The sequence below is a fragment of the Natator depressus genome, chromosome 1 (genome assembly GCF_965152275.1).
Source record: "Natator depressus isolate rNatDep1 chromosome 1, rNatDep2.hap1, whole genome shotgun sequence".
Taxonomy (NCBI): Eukaryota; Metazoa; Chordata; order Testudines; family Cheloniidae; genus Natator; species Natator depressus.
This window is the reverse complement of record NC_134234.1, coordinates 339,264,326-339,283,996: the sequence shown is the minus strand read 5'-3', so window position 1 is coordinate 339,283,996 and position 19,671 is coordinate 339,264,326. Positions and strand designations below refer to the sequence as shown.

Here is a 19,671-nt window from a genome sequence, read left to right as displayed (position 1 = left end):
CCAAGACACCGGCCCTGAAGTCACTAGGGAGGAGGAGATGGTATTGTAGCCTTGGTTCCCATGCTGAGACCGCCGGCAGAGGTGCTCATTATGATGTTGCCTTCTGAGAGCCCCCTGTGCCTCACCTGGGCCACCACCCTAGAGACAGAACCCACTTGAACTTCAGACATGGACCTGAGCTTTCCAGCACACGTCAGATTCCTCATCCTTCCAGCCACTCCTGGGCAGGATAGGGACTGACTAGCTGGAGGCAAAAGGCTCTGTATCCCAGTGCCATTCCCCTGAGCCAGCCAGCCGCCCCCGATGCACAAACTCTCCTAGCAGGAAGGTCTGGAAGGTCCCTGGAAGGTAATTTCAGTAGCTCCTAGTACCAAACTCCCATTTTCAGATGAAAAGAGCGGCTCAAACGCGGTGACTCACTAAAGCTCTTTTTTTATAAGATACATTTTCCCCCACCTCAGCTTCTTGTCTTCCTGCCTTAGCCTAAACACCAGCCTGATAAGGGCACTAGACAGCACATGGGAGCAATATAGGGCAGGCAGATTAGCTAATTAAGCGGCAGACAGGTGTAGGAGGTGAGAAAGGGGCCACTTTGCTTTGGATTATAAACTTGTTTTCTCCAGGATTTACACTAGAGGATGGTGATCTAGCTCATTGATTTGGGACAGACTGCTAGAGCAGAGGGGCAGCAGTGCAGGGAAGGTGGAGGGGAAGGTAGAGGGGAGGGAGGGGAAGCAATGCAGGGAAGGTAGAGGGGAGGGAGAGGAAAGTAGAGGGGAGGGAGGGGAAGCAGTGCAGGGAAGGTAAAGGTGAGGGAGGGGATGGTAGAGGGAAAGGAGGGGAAGCAGTGCAGGGAAGGTAGAGGGGGATGAGATTGCGGAGGAGAGGAGATGGAAGGGAGCGGAGGGTGTGAAGGGGAAGGGAGGAGCGGTTTGAAATTGGAAAACGAAGGAGATGGATGGAAGTGTCAGGAAGAGAGCAGCAGTCGGAGGAGGGTGGGAATGAATGGGAAAGGGGTGAGAGGATGGGGAATGGAAAGGAAGGAGAGAAGAGGCGAGTGGGCGGGAGCAGAGAGGGTGCAGGCTAGAGTCACCCTGGGCCAAGGCCAGCAGTGCAGTACCAAAGCCCAGCAGGAGACAGTCCCCCCTTTAGGGCTCGGCTTGTGCTGGGTGGTCGGTGAGGCCTGGTGGAACTGAGCTCCTGGCCTGGGAAGCTGGCAGGTAGGAACCGATGATCTGCGGCATCGGACATCACTTGGTTTCCCTCCCTCGTGTCTCTGGGCAGGAATGCGCTGGCGAGCCGCTGTTCTCCCTCTTCTGCGCCATCAAACAGCAGATGGAAAAGGGCCCCATTGACTCCATCACTGGGGAAGCCCGCTATTCGCTGAGCGAGGACAAGCTCATCCGGCAGCAGATTGACTACAAGACACTGGTGAGTGCTCAGCGCAGTGGAGCCTACAGGAGCCCCTGGGATCTGCTGGGGAAAGTGTCTTCCAGAAGGATCAGTGGCCAGGCCGCTGCCAGTTGGACAATTGCCATTTGTACTGCCAGAGGGACAGAGCCTTGCTGGACCAACATCTCCTCAGGCAAGGGTTGGGAGGCATGGTGTGCAGGGATAGCTGGCAGATCGTGTGTGGGCCTGGCTGTGACTCATACAGGGCCATATGTGTGTGAAGAGAATAAAGGGAACAAGGTGGGAGGAGACAGACCGTGAGGGAGGGGTAGGCAGCATTTGTGGTGCCGAGTGAGGGCGTGAGATCTGAGCTCCAGACCAGGGCAAGTGGCCACACTGATGTTGGTTCAGGATGATGTATGCTCAGTAAGCCTCAGTGGTACTCTCCATCTGCTGCCAGTCCGATGGGCACGTTCTTTGGGCACCAACTCCACAAAGGCCGAGGTTACACTAACAGCCATCCCCAAACCGCAGTGCTCGGGTTCCTGCAAAGAGAACACCGCGGGCGGCCTGTGCTCACAGCACGGCAGAATGAGCTTGCAAATGGAGCTCGCAATATGCTTTTTGTGTCCCACCGTGTCCATCCCCCACAGCCAGGTTCACAGCTTCCTACGCACCTCTGAACCCACTGCAGCACTGCCCTGGCATCTGAAACCTCTGGGGGGCCTTCCAGCCCTCCCTCTGAGCTTCCACCGGCCTTCTTCCCTACCCTCCACCTCCACTGCTCTGACCTCCAAAAACAGCCCTCCACCCCTAGGCGCAGGGCTGCTTTTCACCCATCTGCCCTGCCTACCAGCTCCTCCCTGCCCTTCCTCAGCCGAGCCACCAAGTCCTTCTCCCTCTCTTGCTCTCGCCCGGGACCTTCCTGCCCCTGCAGCCTTCAGCCAACCCTCCCTCAGAGCAACCCGCCCCTGACTTCTGTGGTGCTTCTGCCAGAGGATCTTGCAGTGCTCCGCCCCAGGACGCTGGCATTTCGCTGACGCTGAAACTGCATTAATATGCCCTCCGTCCTGCCTCCTCTGCCTGGCCGCAGCTTCTCTCCTCCGCTCTCCTCTCTGCCATCCGACTGACTCTCCTCCCCAGTCCCGGGCCCAGCTCGCTCCCGCACTGGGCAGCCAAGAGTGCAGAGGCTCCCGCTGCGGCCTTCCCCGTGTGAAGTCCCCACCGCCTCGCAGCTCCGCGCGTTTCATTTGCTTAGGACGTATGGAGAGGGGGCAATTCCTCTTCCTCTCTCCATCTGCGCGTGTGTGTTTGTGCCGCACACCTCATCCCCTCCTGCCCGCTCCGGCTCCAGAGGAGGACTATGACTGGTGTGCAGGGTTTGCAACGGGGAATGGAGATGTGTCCCCAGTAACGTAGTGACAGCCCAGTTACTGCCTGGCTAGTTTACGGTTCGTGCAACGAGTGCTGCCAGGGAGAAGAGGAGAGGGTCAGAGTTCCAGATCTCCTGTACGATGAGGCCACAGGCGCCGACGCCGTGGGCGCTCCAGGGCTCAAGCCGCCACGGCGAAAAATAAGAGGGTGCTCTGCATCCACGGACTGAGGCCCCGCCCACACTCCGCCCCAAGGCCCTGCCTTCGCTCCGCCTCTTCCTCTGTGGCCCCGCCTCTTCCCGCCCCCGCTCCACCTCTTCCCGCCCCCGCTCCACCCTTTCCCGCCCCCGCTCCTCCTCTTCCCGCCCCCGCTCCTCCTCTTCCGCCGAAGCCCGCCTGTGCTGTGTCTCTTCCCTCCCCTGCTCTGCCTCGTTCTCTGTGGCCCTGCCCGTGTTGCGCCTCTTCCCTCCACCCCCCATGGCCCCGCCCATGCTGTGCCTCTTCCCGCCCCCGCTCCTCCTCTTCCCGCCCACGCTCCACCTCTTCCTGCCCTCTTCCTGCCCCCACTCCTCCTCTTCCGCCGAGGCCCCGCCTATGCTGCTCCTCTTCCCTCCCCTGCTCTGTCTCGTCCTCTGTGGCCCCGCCCATGCTGCGCCTCTTCTCTCCACCCCTACGGCCCTGCCCATGCTGTGCCTCTTCCCTCCCCTGCTCTGCCTCTTCCCCCGTGGCCCCGCCCCTGCTCCTCCCCTTCCCCCGTGGCTCTGCCCATGCTGCGCCTCTTCCCACCCTCACTCCACCTCTTCTGATGTGGCCTCGCCCGTACGGCGCCTCTTCCCTCCCCCACTCCGCCTCTTCCCCATGGCCTCGCGCATGCGGCGCCTCTTCCCACCCTCACTCCACCTCTTCCCCTGTGGCTCTGCCCATGCTGCGCCTCTTCCCACCCTCACTCCACCTCTTCCCCTGTGGCCCCGTCCATGCTGTGCCTCTTCCCACCCTCACTCCACCTCTTCCCCCGTGGCTCTGCCCGTGCTGCGCCTCTTCCCACCCTCACTCCACCTCTTCCCCTGTGGCTCTGCCCGTGCTGCGCCTCTTCCCACCCTCACTCCACCTCTTCCCCTGTGGCCCCGTCCATGCTGTGCCTCTTCCCACCCTCACTCCACCTCTTCCCCTGTGGCCCCGTCCATGCTGTGCCTCTTCCCACCCCTGCTCCCTCTCTTCCCCTGTGGCCTGTCCATGCTGCTCCTCTTTCCACCCTCGCTTCGCCTCTTCCCTCCCCCCCGCTCCGCCTCTTCCCCATGGCCCCGCCTATGCTGCTCCTCTTCCCACCCTCACTCCACCTCTTCCCCTGTGGCCCCACCCGTGCTGTGCCCCTTCCCAGTCCCCCCACTCCACTTCTTCCCTTGTGGCCCCTGCTGCTTGCTCCTCTCCACCCCATCCCCCCGTCACTCATCCTTAAGGCAGCAGGGGGCAGAAAGGCGTGAGCGGCAGGTGGGAGGTGTTCAGAGGAGGAGGCAGAGAGGTGCGAGTGGTGGGTGGGGCCTCAGGGACAGAGAGGAGTGAGCAGCGGGTGCGTGGGGAGGGAGCAGAGCGGGGCGGGAAGGGGTGGAGTGGGGGTGAGGCCCTGGTGAGGGGTAGAGTGGGAGCGGGGCAGAGCAGCCACTCCGGCATAGTTAGTGGAGATAAAGGGCAGTGGCAGCTGGTGGGGGAGATGGAGCAATGGGGCAGGACAGGAGCAGTAGAGGAGGCGAGCTACTTCAGGGGAAATGGGGGTATGGAACTGGAGGACAGCAGTGCCCAGGGACAACGCATGTGGCGGTGGGAGACCGAGGGAGGGGGCAAGCCAGGTGGCTGACATGGGAGCTGCAGCTCTGCCCAGCAGCTGTGCAATGGGAGAAGCTATGTGATGTCAGGGCTGGGGAAGTGAAGAGGGCAGGCATGGGGATGGATGAGGACAGGTGGGGAGCTGCAGGCCTCTCCAGGAAGATCAGCTGTGTGTGAGCAAAGAATTTCAGCAGACTGGTGCTGTCAAGCCATTGAGCAGAAGCTGGGGTGACCCCCTCTTTAACATCCATGGTCAGTAGCAGGTCATTTCCCTGATGTAGAAACACCCAGAGATCAGCGACATCTTTGATCTTTGAGTAGCTCCCAATGTGGTGCCTAAGTGGTGCATAGGAATTAAAGGGTTAAGGACAGGAGAAGCAGCTGATTCAAAGCAAATAAGAACATCCTGGAATATGGAATCTAAAACTCAAGCCAGCCCTGAACAGAAGCATTGTTGAGGTCGGGAAAAATTCTGATAACTTTTCCAAAGATGGTTGGTCATTATCATCTCCAGAACGTCCATGAAATATCCAGTAGTTGCTCTAAGTTGCCATACTGTGATTTCTGAGATACCACAGTTATTTCGCAGGAACACATCAGAATTGCCATAATGGATCAGACCCAAGTTCCATCTAGCCCAGTATACTGTCTCTGATGTTGGCCCGTACCAGCTGCTTCAGAGGAATGTACCAAAACCCTACAGAAGGTAGTTATGGATTTACCTACCCCAAGGGAGAGTTTCTTCCTGACCCCTGAGAGTGATTGGGTTATGGCCTGAAGGATGAGGTTTATATCCCTTACTGCAGTTGTTTTCCTATTCTGAGTGCAATACTGCAGTAGTTTCACAGTGCTGTTAACTGCGGCCAGGTGTTGGCTTTTAACAGTGACTATTGTATATCGGCTTCTAACTAGGATAAACAGGATGAAATGGAGTGGGGAATACTGAGGCTGCATATCGAGTATAACTTAGTGACTGGAGGACCTATTCACCTGTGGAACAGTCTCCCAAGGAACATGGGACAAGCCCCATTGCTTTAGACTGGAGAAAGCAAAGAGAATGACCCTGTATTGGCCAGTGTTGAGATAGACTGGATGAGCTAGTAGGTCTTTTCCATCCCTAGCTTCTACAAAAGCCATCCTGTTGTAGAGCCGGTTCACACGGCATCTCAGTATTGTGGCCCCTTCCTCCCAGAAGCATCCTTCACATCCATTCTTAAAGGTATTCCACATGAAAAGTCACTTCCCATTTACCCTGCTGTGGAGTTTAGCATCAAGGTTTGCATTGCAGAAACTCAGTGTAAAGCTCTATCACAGTTTCTCAAAAGGAAAGCCAGACTTTTCCCCGCAGTAAACTACAGAACTCCCCCACATCAGTCTAAAATTCATAGCCTTTAAGGCCTCATCTAACCTGACTGCCTGCAAAACACAGGCCAGAGAAAATCTGAGCCACAGGTCCTGCATCAAGCCCATGACATGAGTAAGAGCATCTCTTTTTTCCAGTCTTGATGTAAAGACTTCAAGTCCCTAGGTAAGTTGTTTCAATGGCTAGTTACACACACTGTTAAGAAAATTGTGCCTATTTGTAGCCTGAATTTGTCTAGCTTCAGCTTTCACCCCTTGGATCTTGTTCTGCCTTTTTCTGGTAGACAAAAGAGCTGTCAACTCTCAGAAATCTCTTCCCTGTGTACATACTTGCAGACCAGGACCAAATCCCCCCTTGACCTTCTCTTGGATAAACTAAGTAGACTGAACTTTTTATGTCTCTCCACGAGAAAGATTCCAGACCTCAAATCATTCTCATAGCTCTTTTCTGAACCTTTTCCAATTGGTCTTCACCCTTTTTGAAGTGTGGGAACCAAAACCAGGACTCCAATAATGTTATCTCTAGTGCTGTATACAGAGTTAATACCACCTCCCTACTTTCACTTGATATTTCCCTGTGTGTGCATCCCAAGTGCAGTGGGAATGCAAGGAGAAACCCACCCCAAACTCCTTAAGCTACCCTTTGATGTTCAGAGAAAAGGGGTTGGGGGCAAGAGAGGGCGAGGAAATAGGAAAGAGAGAGAGATTAATTGCTTTCCTAATGTGGTGAGGGGTGTAAGATAAGAGGAAGGATGTTCTTGTGGTCAAGGACTTGGTCAGGGACTCAGGAGAGCCCAGGGTCAGGCCTCAACTCCATGTGTGGCCATGGCTCAGTCCCTTAATCTGTCTGTGCCTCCACTGAACGTGTATAAAACAGTAATTCCTCCTTTTCCCTGCTCTTTGTCTGTCTTGCCTGTTTAGATTGTAAACTGTTCAGGGCAGGGACTGTCTCAGTACGTGCTTGTCCACACTTAACGTCATGGGGCCTAGATCTCACTTGGAGAAACATGGAAAGGGAGAGAAAAATACAGACCCAGAAAGAAAGAGCCATCCTTTTCACCAAGGAAATCCCTCCAATCTTTTACGGCTGGTGGATATAAAGCAGCCAGTGAGAAGGGGTAGTAACCATGCATCAGCCTGAACAAAGCTCTCTTCCATTCACTTGTGTGTTGTTTGATGTTAATCAGCTTTCCCTCTTACATCTCAAGAGCAAGCAAATATATCCCGATAGGAATCTTACCCGATTTACAGAGATCGACTACGGTAATGGAGATTAAAAAGAAGCAGAATACACATGAGGCTTTCCTTCCTTGTGGTCTCTCTCTTGTTTCAACTGGGTTGTTTTTCCCCCATAAATAGATGTTGTTTTTGAGTTGTTTTAAAAAAAGAAACAAAGGAAGAACTGCTTTAGATTTTTGTTAATGTGATAGAAATGCCATCGAAGCAAATCCCGATCCCTCCTCTCCCTAAGTCAGCTGGTCCCCGCTGAAGAGTTTTGCACTACATCTGGATAGCAATCACGGAGTTTGGCGTGTGCCAGGGTGTGGCTATATGATCTTAATCCACCCAACACACCCAGGGTCCCTGGTACGTGACACTTGGAAATGGCTGTTTGTAGCAATTGGCCATGAGGTGCCAGTCTAGGGTTTGGGAAGGATGAGGTTTTTTATATATAATGTTTTATTATTCATATATTTATTTAAATAATTACTGAAAACAGAATCAGGAGAAGTGAACTTAGGGAGTCAGTATTGCCGTCAGGAATTTCTGACCCTCACGCATGTGGCTCGCTGACTAGGTTACACTGCTTGGGGCTGGTTCAGCTCCAAACCAGGTTGCCCATACCTGGCAGCAAAGTCCTGCCGGTCTATCTAGAAAGTGATGTCACAGAGTCCTAGAGTTCAAGGCCAGAAGGACCCACCAGATCATCTAGTTTGACCTCTTGTGTATGACAGGCCACCAACACCACCCCCAACAACCGAAATGAGAACAAAGAATTACTGCTCACAGGAGACTGACCTATGACGTGCCACAGGCAGAGAATAAGAGGGACCAAGGTGCACCAGGTGCTTGAGGTCCCTGCAATGACAGGGAAGTGGTTAAGTGAGAAACACCCAGATAATCCCAGCAAGTGACCTGCACCCACATGCTGTAGAGGAAGGCAATGTCTAGGCATTGTGTAATGTTCTGTCTACTGGTGTGTGAATACCCCCTGGAGGCAGCAGGTACCTAAGGAATCAATCAGTCAGAGAGAGCCAAAGGGAGAACAGATTTTTACTGGTCAGATGCTCAGCTCGAAAATAAGTTGCATCACAGTCGACGATGAGCATCTCTTCAAACTCTAATTCCTGTACATTCAGATAAACAGCACTGCGAGTGCTGTCTCTAATAGTGCCAGCTGGTGTTATGTGTCTTAATCACATGGGAGTGAACCTCTGCCTGCTTTACAATCCTTTTATAAAGCTCAACTAGCTTGTTCCGTATCTTAGAGCCATTAAGGTCCCAGTCTGCAAGGTGCTGAGGGCCCATTGCCTTCACTGGGAGTTGAGGGTGCTAAGACACTAGATGTGAAGCCCCTCGCCCTGCACCACCTCCCTGCCTTCCTCTGCTGGGAGTGAACAATGATTCGTCTCCTGTCTTGGCACAAATAACACAAATTGACACAAATAATGCAGAGGAGCAAAGGCCCCGAAGTCCCTTTGAAGCTGTTGAGAGAATTTTGTAATTAGGGTGTGTGTGGTGGGGTGTCCGATAAGGGTCGAGCGTGTGTCGGTCTCTGAGCGGCGTGTGCACACTGTGTGGTCCCTGCGCACTGCGACGGCTCTCGCACTAATAGCCTAATCCCTTAACATCGGTTGACACCGTACCCTGTTGGGAGAAAAACGCTCCAAGCAGCACTGGGTTAAGGCCCGTCGGAGGGAAATAAGCCATTAATGAGGCATGAAAGGGCTCTCCCATGTCTCTCCTCTTTGGGGATTACCTCCCACATTGATTTCTGCCAAGCACTGCCTCTGAATGCCTCCTTCCAGCCCCACCCTGCCATCCCTAACCCAGAGCGAAGAGCAGGAGAGGAAGGGTTGGCACTCCCCCACTGCTGTCCTCTGGGTGCAGTTGTCTCCATGTCACAGCACAGATGTGTCCAGGCCTCAGTGCAGTTCAGTGTAAATGTCCCCAAGATGTGATTATAATTTACCTAGAAGCCCCAGCTGAGAGCAGGGCGCTGCATATACACACAGTATGGGATCAGCATGTGCCCGAAGAGCTTGCGATGTAAGCAGATAAGGGACAGGAAGGGAACCAGAGGCACAAAGACATGATATGCCCAAGGTCACCCAGCAGCTCAATGGTAGGGCTGGGGTTAGAACACAGGTCTCCAGACACCTGGCCCTGTGCTCTGTCCATTAGACCATGCTGCCTCCATAATTGGTGCCCCGTTTGCTCCCTCTCAGCAGAGTCGTCACCTGTCACAGTGTGGCGTTACACAGTGAGGACTTTCTATCAGCTGCAAAGCCTTCCCTCAGCTCTTCCAGTGACCTCACAGGAGAGGCCTGGGTAAAGCAGGACAGGCGACAAGGGAGGGCAGAAATGTCTTGTCTCAGGAGCTGTCTGGCGGTTCTCTGCAGGGCTTGGGGACAGGTTGTGAATGGCTGGGGGCTGGCTGCTCATGCATTGGTGTGAGTATCACAGTCTCCATGAAGCACACAGCCCAACAAAGCAGTGAAAGCCACCAGGAACCTCCCCCTCCCGGCTCTAAGGAATGTGCCTCACTGGACCACTGTGAGAACTACGGTCCTGGGGTCCGCGTCACCCACGGCTGCAATGGAAAGTCCCCAGGCACAAGCTGCCGGCAAGCTCTGCCCTTGCATGGGGACTGGAGCTGTCCCATGCAACCAATACATGGGTGGAGCCAGTCCTGGAAGGGGTGGAACCAGGCCAGGCAGGGGATGCTCATCTACTGATCAGCTTCCTCCAGAGGGTCCCTGTGGCAACCCCCCTGGAGTTTAAAGCTGCTCTCCCCAGGCAGAATCCCTCCAGGCATACATGGGGTTCGGTCTGCTGAGTGGGACTGAATCTGGCCATTTGTATACTGGGGGATCATGGGGACCCTGGAGAAACCCCCATTGGATCCCACAGCCTACATGAAAGGGGCAAAGGAGATGTCCACCAGCCCAGGGCGTTATGGGTAGGGCCCTACCAAATTCACGGTCCACTTTGGTCAATTACGTGGCATACATTTTAAAACTCATAAATTTCATGATTTCAGATATCTAAATCTGAAATGTCACAGTTTTGTAACTGTAGAGGTCCCAACCCAAAAGGGGCTCTCGGGGCTCACAAGGTTATTGTAGGGGGTCGTGGTATTGCCACGGCTAATTCTGTGCTGCCTGCAGAACTGGGCCCTTGACCAGCAGCCGCCAGTCTCCAGCGACCCAGCTCGGAAGGCAGCAGCACAGAAGTAGAGGGTGGCATGGTCTGGTATTGCACCCTTACTTCTGTGCTGGTGGGGGTGGGGCGTTGACTTCAGAGCTGGGCACCTGGCCACCAGCCGCCGCTCTCCGGCCACCCAGCTCTGAATGCAGTGCAGAAGTAAGGGTGGCAATACCATGACCTCCGTACAGTAACCTTGTGATCCACCCCCCATGACCGCCTTTTGGGTTGGCACCCCCAGTTTAAGAAACGCTCGTCTCCCCCGTGAAATCTATATAGTATAAGATAAAAGTACAGAAAACAACAGATTTCACGGGGGAAGACCAGATTTCACAGTCTGTGACGTGTTTTTAATGGCCATGAATTTGGTTATGGGGGATGCTCAGAGACTCATTAGGGTCATCTCCGGCTTTCCCACTAGGGAGTGGACGGTTCACCCCATAGTTGCAATGCATGGAGGAAGTTCATTGTCTAGAGTTAGCTCCAAGCCCCAGGGCTTGTCTCTCTGAGTTTTTGGGCCCTGAGAACTATGGTTCTGGCCTTTGCAAGTACAGGGAGGTGACTGATGTAATGGTTCCCTTTCTGCATTTGGTTTGGATTCCTGCAAAGATGGGTTACATTCCCAAAGCAGAGCGTTTGGGAGCCCCTGCCCTGGTCTTTGAAGAGCTACCCCCAAATGAAGTCTTGTTCTCCCCTTGTCCCTCCAGCATGACTGGTCTGGGAAAGAAAAAAGCTAGAGGTGATGTGATCAAGGCATATCATAAAACGACTGGTCCAGAGGGAGTTTTTCTAACACCACAAGGAGAGGATGCCCCATGAAATTCAAAGGCAACAAAGTTAAAACAGCTTGACATCTCCCTAGGGTGCACATCACAGGTACTATCCAAGTGCTGATACAGCATCACACAATGGGCGTTACTGGGAGCTGATATCTTCCTCCAAAACAGGTGGCATTAGTCACCATCAGGGACTGGACAGTCATTGCTCTGTCCCATTATGAGAGTACCTGTGTGTCTAATCTCTCCCAACCCCATTCACAGTTTAAGGGAGAACATCCATTCCCATCCCCACCTTGAGGACCTTTTCACTGGAATGGACTGTGATGGGCTGGACTAGGCATTTGTTGCCCCGTGCTGTGGCACACCCCACTCAAAGAAATGAATTTAGACCTCCAAGAATGGCCTAAGGAAAGCCCACCCAGGATCAGTTGCAGGTAGAACCAGTGAGAATTGGTCCTCGAGCAGCCAGAAGGGCTGGGACCTACCAGAAGCCAATCAGGGCCCAACCAGCAGGTAAAAAGGGCTGGCTGCTTCCTCCAAGGGTCAGTTCTAGGTGATGCTGTGGTAGAGAAAGAAGGAGCCTTCCTGCCTTATCCTGAAAATCCCGAGCTGGTCAGATGCCTAGCTCTAATTGCACCTTTTGATTGAGTCAGCAAAAGGCTGTTTTGTTTCCATTGTCAAATGTGAAGCCAGGTAGCCACCTCGAGTTTGGACATCAATGTGGCTGCTGTAAAATTAAAGGGAGCTTGCTGCAGGCAAACCTGAGACACGGACATACTGCTATGCATTCTCACTCTCCTGTGAGATCTTGCCATGGGTGGCAGGATGGTAAATAACCAGCATGCTGCATCAGAACCGCTTCCGACATCCCTTGCTAAAGATGAAATCGACAGGGTCCATTCTCGTCAGGGTCAGCTCAATCCATCATGCGTCCACTATCAATCAAAGGAGCCCTGTGCTGTTCACTTTGTAGGGGAAATACCTTAGCAAGAACTCCTCTCTCAGGATTTTTCACAAGAGCTAGGCTTTGCCCAGGTGTCCTTGATCAAAATTTCCCGTCCCCGGAGTTGTGCAGCGTGATAGGTGCAAGTTGATCACACCCTGCGGTGGCTTCATTTTAGTGGTGCTCTTTGTAAACATCTGTGAGATCCTTTGAGGTGAAAGATGCTATAGAAATCTTACTTGTTATTTTATTATTTGATGGTTTATTAACTGAATTTATGCTTTTCCTACACTCTTGGAGTGACACATAAATAACTGTATTATAATCTTATTAATATCTTACATTGATATTGCACCTTTCATTTAGAAGATCCCAAAGCCCTTTGCAAACAACATACAGTGACCACTGAAAAGCAGCTGCCTCTGGGGTGACTGCAGCACTGCTCAGTAGATCAGGACAGGAAGTGAAGAAGAATCCCGTATCTAGTGAATCCTGGAGTTATGAAACACTACATGGGAATTTACAGTCAAAATAATTTGGCCAGGACACCAAGATTAACACTCCTGCTCTTGTAAAAGGGCCATGGGAACTTTAACAATCACATGCAACCTGCAGCTCAATTTAACTACCCTCCAAAATATAAAGGTGCCTTAAGTTTATAGACGTTTATACACTTCACCCTCCCTCGCCAAGAAAAAAACAGAATGCTGAACTTATAAATGTCTGTGAGTTAGTGGCCAAATTTCGATTACATTCTCTGTGTGACTTTAAGACATCCCCTCCCCCTTCTGGCCCCCATCTGCTTTGCATTTAGCTGTTGCACAGAGGCTGGGGAGCAGATGCTGTTGTCCTCCGAGGAATCAGAGGCCTCTTTAGTATGGTAACGTTTCTTGTGCCAAGTGCCAGAGCAAGATGTAATTATTCAAGAATCCTTGTATTTCCAAGTAATGGAATTCACCTGGTGCAGAGGCTGTATGGCCTGTCACCTTATTTTGCAGAAGAGTTTGGACAGAAAGCAAACTAGGAGTTTAGGGATTCAAGACCATGCTACCTGAACATTCGAACCAAGGCTGCCAGTGCAACCCAAGGAGGCGTTTATTGAACTGTGAAGCTCTCTAAGGGGCTGTGGAGGACTTGGAGGATTATTAAAGGGCCCAAGGTCCTTTCATCTTTTAGGTCATCAGTTCAGATCTAGCCCAGGGTTAGCACTGATGGAAAGCTGTGAGCATTTTGTCAGTGGCTTGTGTGAAATGAGTTGGTTGGTTGGCCACTGTCCCGTTCCTAATGGGACAAGTATCCTGATGGCAAATGCAGAGCTGGCAGTAATGGGCTCCTGGATGGCAATCACAGAAGAGAAGCCAAGGTGAGGCTCAAGGAAATTCAATGTAAGGGCTGGCACTTTGATGAGATACCTGGGTATTGTGACTCCAACCCATTGGGAGAGGTCCCCATGTAGTGGGGAAGGGGTTGAAGAGAGATAGACAAGAAGAGCAGACACCCATCTGCATCCTGCTTGTTGTAAGATCCTGAGCAGGCAGCTGGGACTCCAGAGCATCTAGCTAAGGGCCAAACCCTGCTTCCATTAAAGACAGTGGGACATTTGCCTTTAGCTTCAGTGGGAGCAGGAGCAGACCCTGTGTAATGCTAAATGACCCTGGTGTAAGGGAATGTAGGCAGCCCCGTTGTGGATTGACCGATATAGACACCTTGTTTGGAACCAGATCCCTGGGTCTCCTGGGAGGGAGGAGAATGACCAGGTCCTTGTTAATGAGCCATGCAGGTGCTGAGCATGATTCTTGTACCATTCCTGGCTAGAGTCACCTGAAGGTTTGCCCTGGAGCCATCCATGCTGTAGGACCCAGTGGCTAGCTCTGAGCTGTCCAGGAAGGAGTAGCGATGAGCGGCTCCCATGTCTTCACCAAGGGTCTGGCTCTTCTCACTGCCACTCTGTCTCCCTCCCTCAGGTCCTGAGCTGCGTGAACCCCGACAACGTGAACAGCCCAGAGATTCCCGTGAAGATCCTCAACTGCGACACCATCACGCAGGTCAAGGAGAAGATTCTTGACGCCATCTTCAAGAATGTGCCGTGCTCCCACAGGCCCAAAGCTGCTGACATGGACCTGGGTATGTGAGCATGTGGCCCATCACGGAGGGGGGAGGGGAGCAGGGAAGGCTGTAATTCAACCCAGCTGGGCCCTTGTGTTCAGTTCTGAGCACTACCTCACCAGACAGAAGGGGACTCACTGGGGCGTGTTCAGAGCAAAGCAGCAGAAATGAGACGAGGCTGGAGGGATCAATAACTGGAGACACGAGACCCTCCCTGCCCTCAAGACCAAACACCTCTGCTCCTCCTGCCTCAAGGACAGCCACAAAGGGAAGAGCAGCCTGTGTTCCTGCTCCTGCGCAGAGGAGCCCAGCTGGCCAAGGACTGGAAAGGGTCGCTGCAGCCCTGAGAACCCTAGAGCCCAGTTGCCCCATCCTGCTGGAAAACCCGCAGGAGTGATGGTGATCTCGGTTAGGTTCCTCTTGCTGAGATTTCTTGCTATGCCTTCTGTCAGGGTGGAGGGTTCAGATGGGGTTTACACCCTCACTGAGACAGCCAGTTGGCCCAGGTAGTATTGATTTCCAGCCCCGAGCCCCACTGGCCACAGGGATGGGTGATGTGACTCCCTGTGGTCCCCAACCCACCCCACCCCCTGTTGGCTGCCTACCCTGCCTAGATCCCACAGCAGAGAGCAGCAGGGACAAGGGATAGTGCCAAGAAAGTAGCTGAGTCTCCTCCCTGCCTAGGAGCGGCAGATACGCTCCCAGGGCTCCAGAGTGGTGTTCGGCTCCTCTCTACATTACATTACTGCCTCAGAGTGTTATAAACCAAAGAACTTCACAGAGCTCATGCACTTTTCACCATGACACGTTGTTTGCTCTGCAGCACTTCACTCGGCTTGGAGAATGGAGCGAGACATGTCCGTTTCAGTTACATGTCTAGTCGGGTTCATATTGCTGTTCTCATGCACCAGCTCTAAGCTATAGTGTTTAGGGTTGCACAAACCAGAAACCTCTCCTAGCCTAGATCTGAAGTGAAAGCTGAGAGATCTGCAATCAGGTATAACAGCAGGTCCCAGATAGCTCCTCTTGGGTTCTAGCAGGAGGATAGAATGACAGGACACAGCACTGTACTAAGTGCTGCTCAGGGCCACCCTTATGGTTCCTGGTAGGGTACTTGGGATTGCGTCCTGGGAGCAGACTAGCCAGAATTTGCCCTCTGTGACCTTAAACGAAAGAGACTTGAGTGGAAAATTATGGAGTCTATAAAATCCTGCAAAAGCAGACGCGAAACCAAGAGGAAAAGGAATGGACTGATGCCAAGAAACCGTTTAGGACGATAATGAAGGCAGAAATGAGAGGTCAGGGATTGAAGTTAAGTTGGGAGGAGGAAAGAGGGAGGAGGAGAGGGATGCCTGTCAGCAATTGCAGCAGGATTCTTGCTCACAAAGGGTGGTTAAAATAATGGAACAAGCTGCCAAAAGCAGCAGCAGTAAAAACCAAATCATATAAATTAGCAAGAATGAACCCGAGATGTTTTTGGAGCGGACGAGTGTCAGCGAGGGACTGGGTGAGGGTGAGAGTGAGGCCAGCCAGGAACTGGAGACCGGGGGTGCGGCGGATTCAGGCCGGATATATTGACCCAGGCCTTGTGCCGGGCTGGGGCCAGGGGAAACATTAAGTTTGGATCCAAGGGCGGGCACTGACAGAGGGTGCTGGGATCTGCCGGGGCACTGCGGAATATATTGGTAGGACAGGGAACCCGGAGTTCCACAAGCACTTTGAGGGGCTGAGGCTGGATTGGAACCACCTTGGACAATGATGATCTCTAGGGGACAAATGGGCTATGTTCTAAGGCTAATGTGCTTTGGCCTTAATCAGCTAGGCCTGAACAAGACCCCCAGATCCCACGCCCTCTCCAAACTGAGGGCAGGTTTAGATCCAACTCTGAACCTCCGAGCGTGGACCTATCTCTCAGCTGGGTCTGAACCAGAACAACCTCCCCCCTCCCCCGCTTCCTAGAAGAGTTTGGATTAGGGCCCTAATGAGCTGTGTGATCTCTGCTCTGGTCCTTACACATGTGTTGGAGCTGCTGAGTGATTGGGGGCGGGTAGGGTAGTGGGGTCCAGTGGGGATTAACAGGCATTATACACCCAGGAAGGACAGAACTTTTCATGCCTGTAAAGGGGCTGATTAATAAAGAGTTTATTGACATGAGGCATCCGCACTGAAGATGGAAAAGACCTAGGCATGCCTTGTCCAGGGCAAGCCTGTTCCCAGCATTGAGTAGAGCAACAGGCTTTCTTAGCTCACCTGCTAATGAGGATGGAGGAGTAACTCTCTTTGGGGGAGCCTGGTGGGGAAGAGGGGTGTATGTCCAGAGGGAGTCACAGCCATTCCTCGCAGGGAGACAGAAGCTCCTTGGAACATGGGGTCCTTTGATGACAGTGAAAGGAACACAAGGTGGAAAAGAGGGGGGGCCTGCTCTTCAGATGTTCATAGTCTAAGTCAGTGCTACTCAAAGTGGTGGTCCGCGGACCAGTGGCGGTCCGCAAGCCATCTGCTGCTGGCCTGCGCGCACATTGGGGTAAAAATTGCCAGTCCCCGACATCAGATAGCTTGAGAAGCACTGGTCTAAGTGACCATAAAGCTCTGGGGATCAGTGCAATCCTGGTGTGAGCACTTCGAACAGCAGGACTCACTGGGTGAACTTCTCTGGCTAGTGTTATGTAGGAGGTCAGACTAGCTCTCAATGGTCCCGTCTTGACCTTAATCTCCATGGGTCTCGGAAGAGAAAAACAGTTTTGCATTTCCAGGGCTGCTTTGCAGGGCTCTCTGTCCAGGGTGAGGGCCCATTGCTTAGATGGAAGGAAGCATTTTAGTCCAAAAGCCAAATTACTGAAGGCTTCTTTTTACAGCGCCCATTTCAAAAATCCTAACCAACGCAATAGCCACATCTTTAAAAGAGCATTAAGGGGGGTGGGGGGGGAGAATCCCAAAACAGACTCTCTCCAAACAGAGAAATTCCCCTCTTCCTGTGCTCTGGTTGCTTTTAACAGGGAGTATAGTGCTGGTGGAAAGTGATGGGTTGACAGCCCTGGGCAGTGGACAGGTACAGCCCGGACAATAGCAGGGCAAGTGCCCCTGCCTGTGTGCTGTGACCTGGAAGGATCAACTCTGGGGTGGGGAGTTCATTTAGTCTCTAGAACCCATTTGAATCAAACACTAGTACAGGAGCAGGACGGCCCTGCACCGACATGTTGATGGACTAGATGAGGCCTAGTGGGGCTCTTCCCTTTCTCACATCTGCAGTGGGAGTTCTTGGCCCCTCTGCCCACCAGCAGTGCCAACCACTCCCCACCTGCCGTGTTCTTTTTATCCACAGTGTGGATACCTGCCCGCTAAGAACAGGGCTGAGGCTCCCAACTCATTTCATACAGGCCACCAGTCAGCTAATGGTAATAGCTTTCAGTCACTGCCTATCTGGGTGTGTTGGACCCTGTAGCATAGGGAGGCTCCTCATCTCATGTCTAATCCCCTGGGCTGGCCCATCCCATGTCTGGCAATAACTGTTAGGTGTGAAAAGTGTCCTGCCTACTCCAGCACTTCGGTACCAAAGTAACTAGTGATTTTGGGTCCCTTAATTTTTGGGGGTGCAGCTTGAAATGCTTTAAAGGAGCCCAGGTTTCAGAAGGTGCTCGGTGCACACCCTTTGAAAATCAGGCCCCTTTAAGGCACAAGCAGTTGGGGGCCCAAAAACGGAAGCATCCAAAGTCACTAATCACATCAGAATATCTTGGCCAGGGCCTATTAGGGAGGGCACCCAGGGTTTGGAGTAGGTGAGATACTCCCAAAATGCCTAGGCGTTCGGGGCCTAGTAGTATAGGCTAAGTGTGTTACAATCGATACCTTCCTTTAAAGAGCAAGGGTGGTCTCCTGGCTAAAGCCAAGGCCTAGAAGTCAGGGGGTTTGGATTCTCCCATGAATTCTTGATGTGTCCTTGGGCAAGCTCATCTAAGACACACCTGGGAGTGAGCTGACCAACGTTCACTGACTTTAAATGGGACCCAAGCACCTAGTTGCCCTTTTGTGCCTTTGAAAATCTCCCCCTGAATCTCTCTCTCTGCCTCAGTTTCCTCCTTGGTAGCATGGGGTTGTTAATGCTCACCTGCCTCAGAGGGGGTGTGGGCAGGGTTAACTCATTCCACTCTGCAGCACCACTGGAGAACCTCGCAGGGAAGGGGAAGTGGTTAATGGGATTAAACAGTAGGGCTCCAAGATTCTGGGCTTCTTCTCCCTGGGAGTCCACCCAGACATCAGATGCAGCTCAAATAACCCTCTTGTCAAAGGCCTCTGGAATTTCCCTTTTCCCTTGAACTAAAAGAGGTTTTTAAAAAATAAGTCATTCCTGCATGCAATAAAAGGGTACACTGTCTGCAAAATGAAATATAGAGTTCACAGCAACTGTCTCTTGAGTTTGCATTTACCGCCACTCCCGATTGGAAGGCAAGATAAAGATAATGGGATTTTTACCTCCCTCCTGCTCTCTGGAAAGTACAAGTGAAACAAATTGGATTGGAGTGTGTCTCTTCCTTTGTGCCAGTGCTGTGAGGAGTGCGCTGATCTGATGGGAGAGGGGCCGGGGAGCAGCGGTTGAGGAGAAAGCTAACAATCTTAACTTAGTGCTGTGAATATGAATGCAGGGGTCACTTTTATCTCCTTCCTGTCCTCCCCGCATCTACCACTTCCCTTTCAATGCTGGGAGTGACCAAGCCTGTTAGTGCTAGCAGAGAGGGAAAGGGTATTTAAGGAACAGTTGGGTAAACTGAGATGTTAATTACTAAAGAGGGTGTCTTTACTCAGACTAAACTCCCACTAAAGACAGTGGGCCATATTCTGGAGTCCCTTCTTATTATGAAAGCTTATGCTCAAATAAATTGGTTAGTCTCTAAGGTGCCACAAGTACTCTTCTTTTTGCGAATACAGACTAACACGGCTGTTACTCTGAAACCAGAAACATTCCCATGCAGAGTTCCCAACCTAAACACAGCCCGTTGGGCTAGCCTGGGAGAAAAAGAATGAAACAGATGAGAAACAAATGTAAAATCAATGGGCCTGATTAAAGGGGCCTTAACATGGGTGGAAATGAGAAACCCTCCCACACAGGGGATGCCCTAACCAGTGTGGAGCTGGTGTCATGGTTCTACATTAGCCCTGCTGCCAGTCCCCAGGAAATGGGAAATCTGAGAGGGTGGCTGGGGGTGACTGGAGTGCACTGCACTATGGCTATTCTCTGCCCCCCCAGGGCCCGTCGGAAGCAGAGCATGAGTTAGATCAGCCCTGCACAGCCCTAGGATACCGGGAGGGCAAAGACAGACAAAAGCCATGTTTGCCCTCCGTTCCCGACCCAACCACAAAACTGAGAACTGGGCATGTCTGACTACTGACCTAGCTATGTAGGAGTGTATACAGCACCGAATGATTGCAGTGCCACTGCCCAGGGATCCTGCTTTTTTTGGGGAGGGGGAAG

The 19,671-nt window shown here is 52.4% G+C and overlaps 1 protein-coding gene across 1 annotated transcript in view; it reads left to right on the top strand.

Annotated features, from left to right (window-relative positions):
• The window catches only part of PLXNA4 (plexin A4), a 612,910-nt gene that overhangs the window by 548,354 nt on the left and 44,885 nt on the right, over window positions 1-19,671 (top strand). Inside the window, exons 24-25 of the mRNA XM_074942701.1 lie at window positions 1,285-1,431; window positions 14,063-14,222. Of these exons, the coding sequence (XP_074798802.1) occupies window positions 1,285-1,431; window positions 14,063-14,222 (307 nt within the window). The remainder of the gene's footprint in view (window positions 1-1,284; window positions 1,432-14,062; window positions 14,223-19,671) is intronic.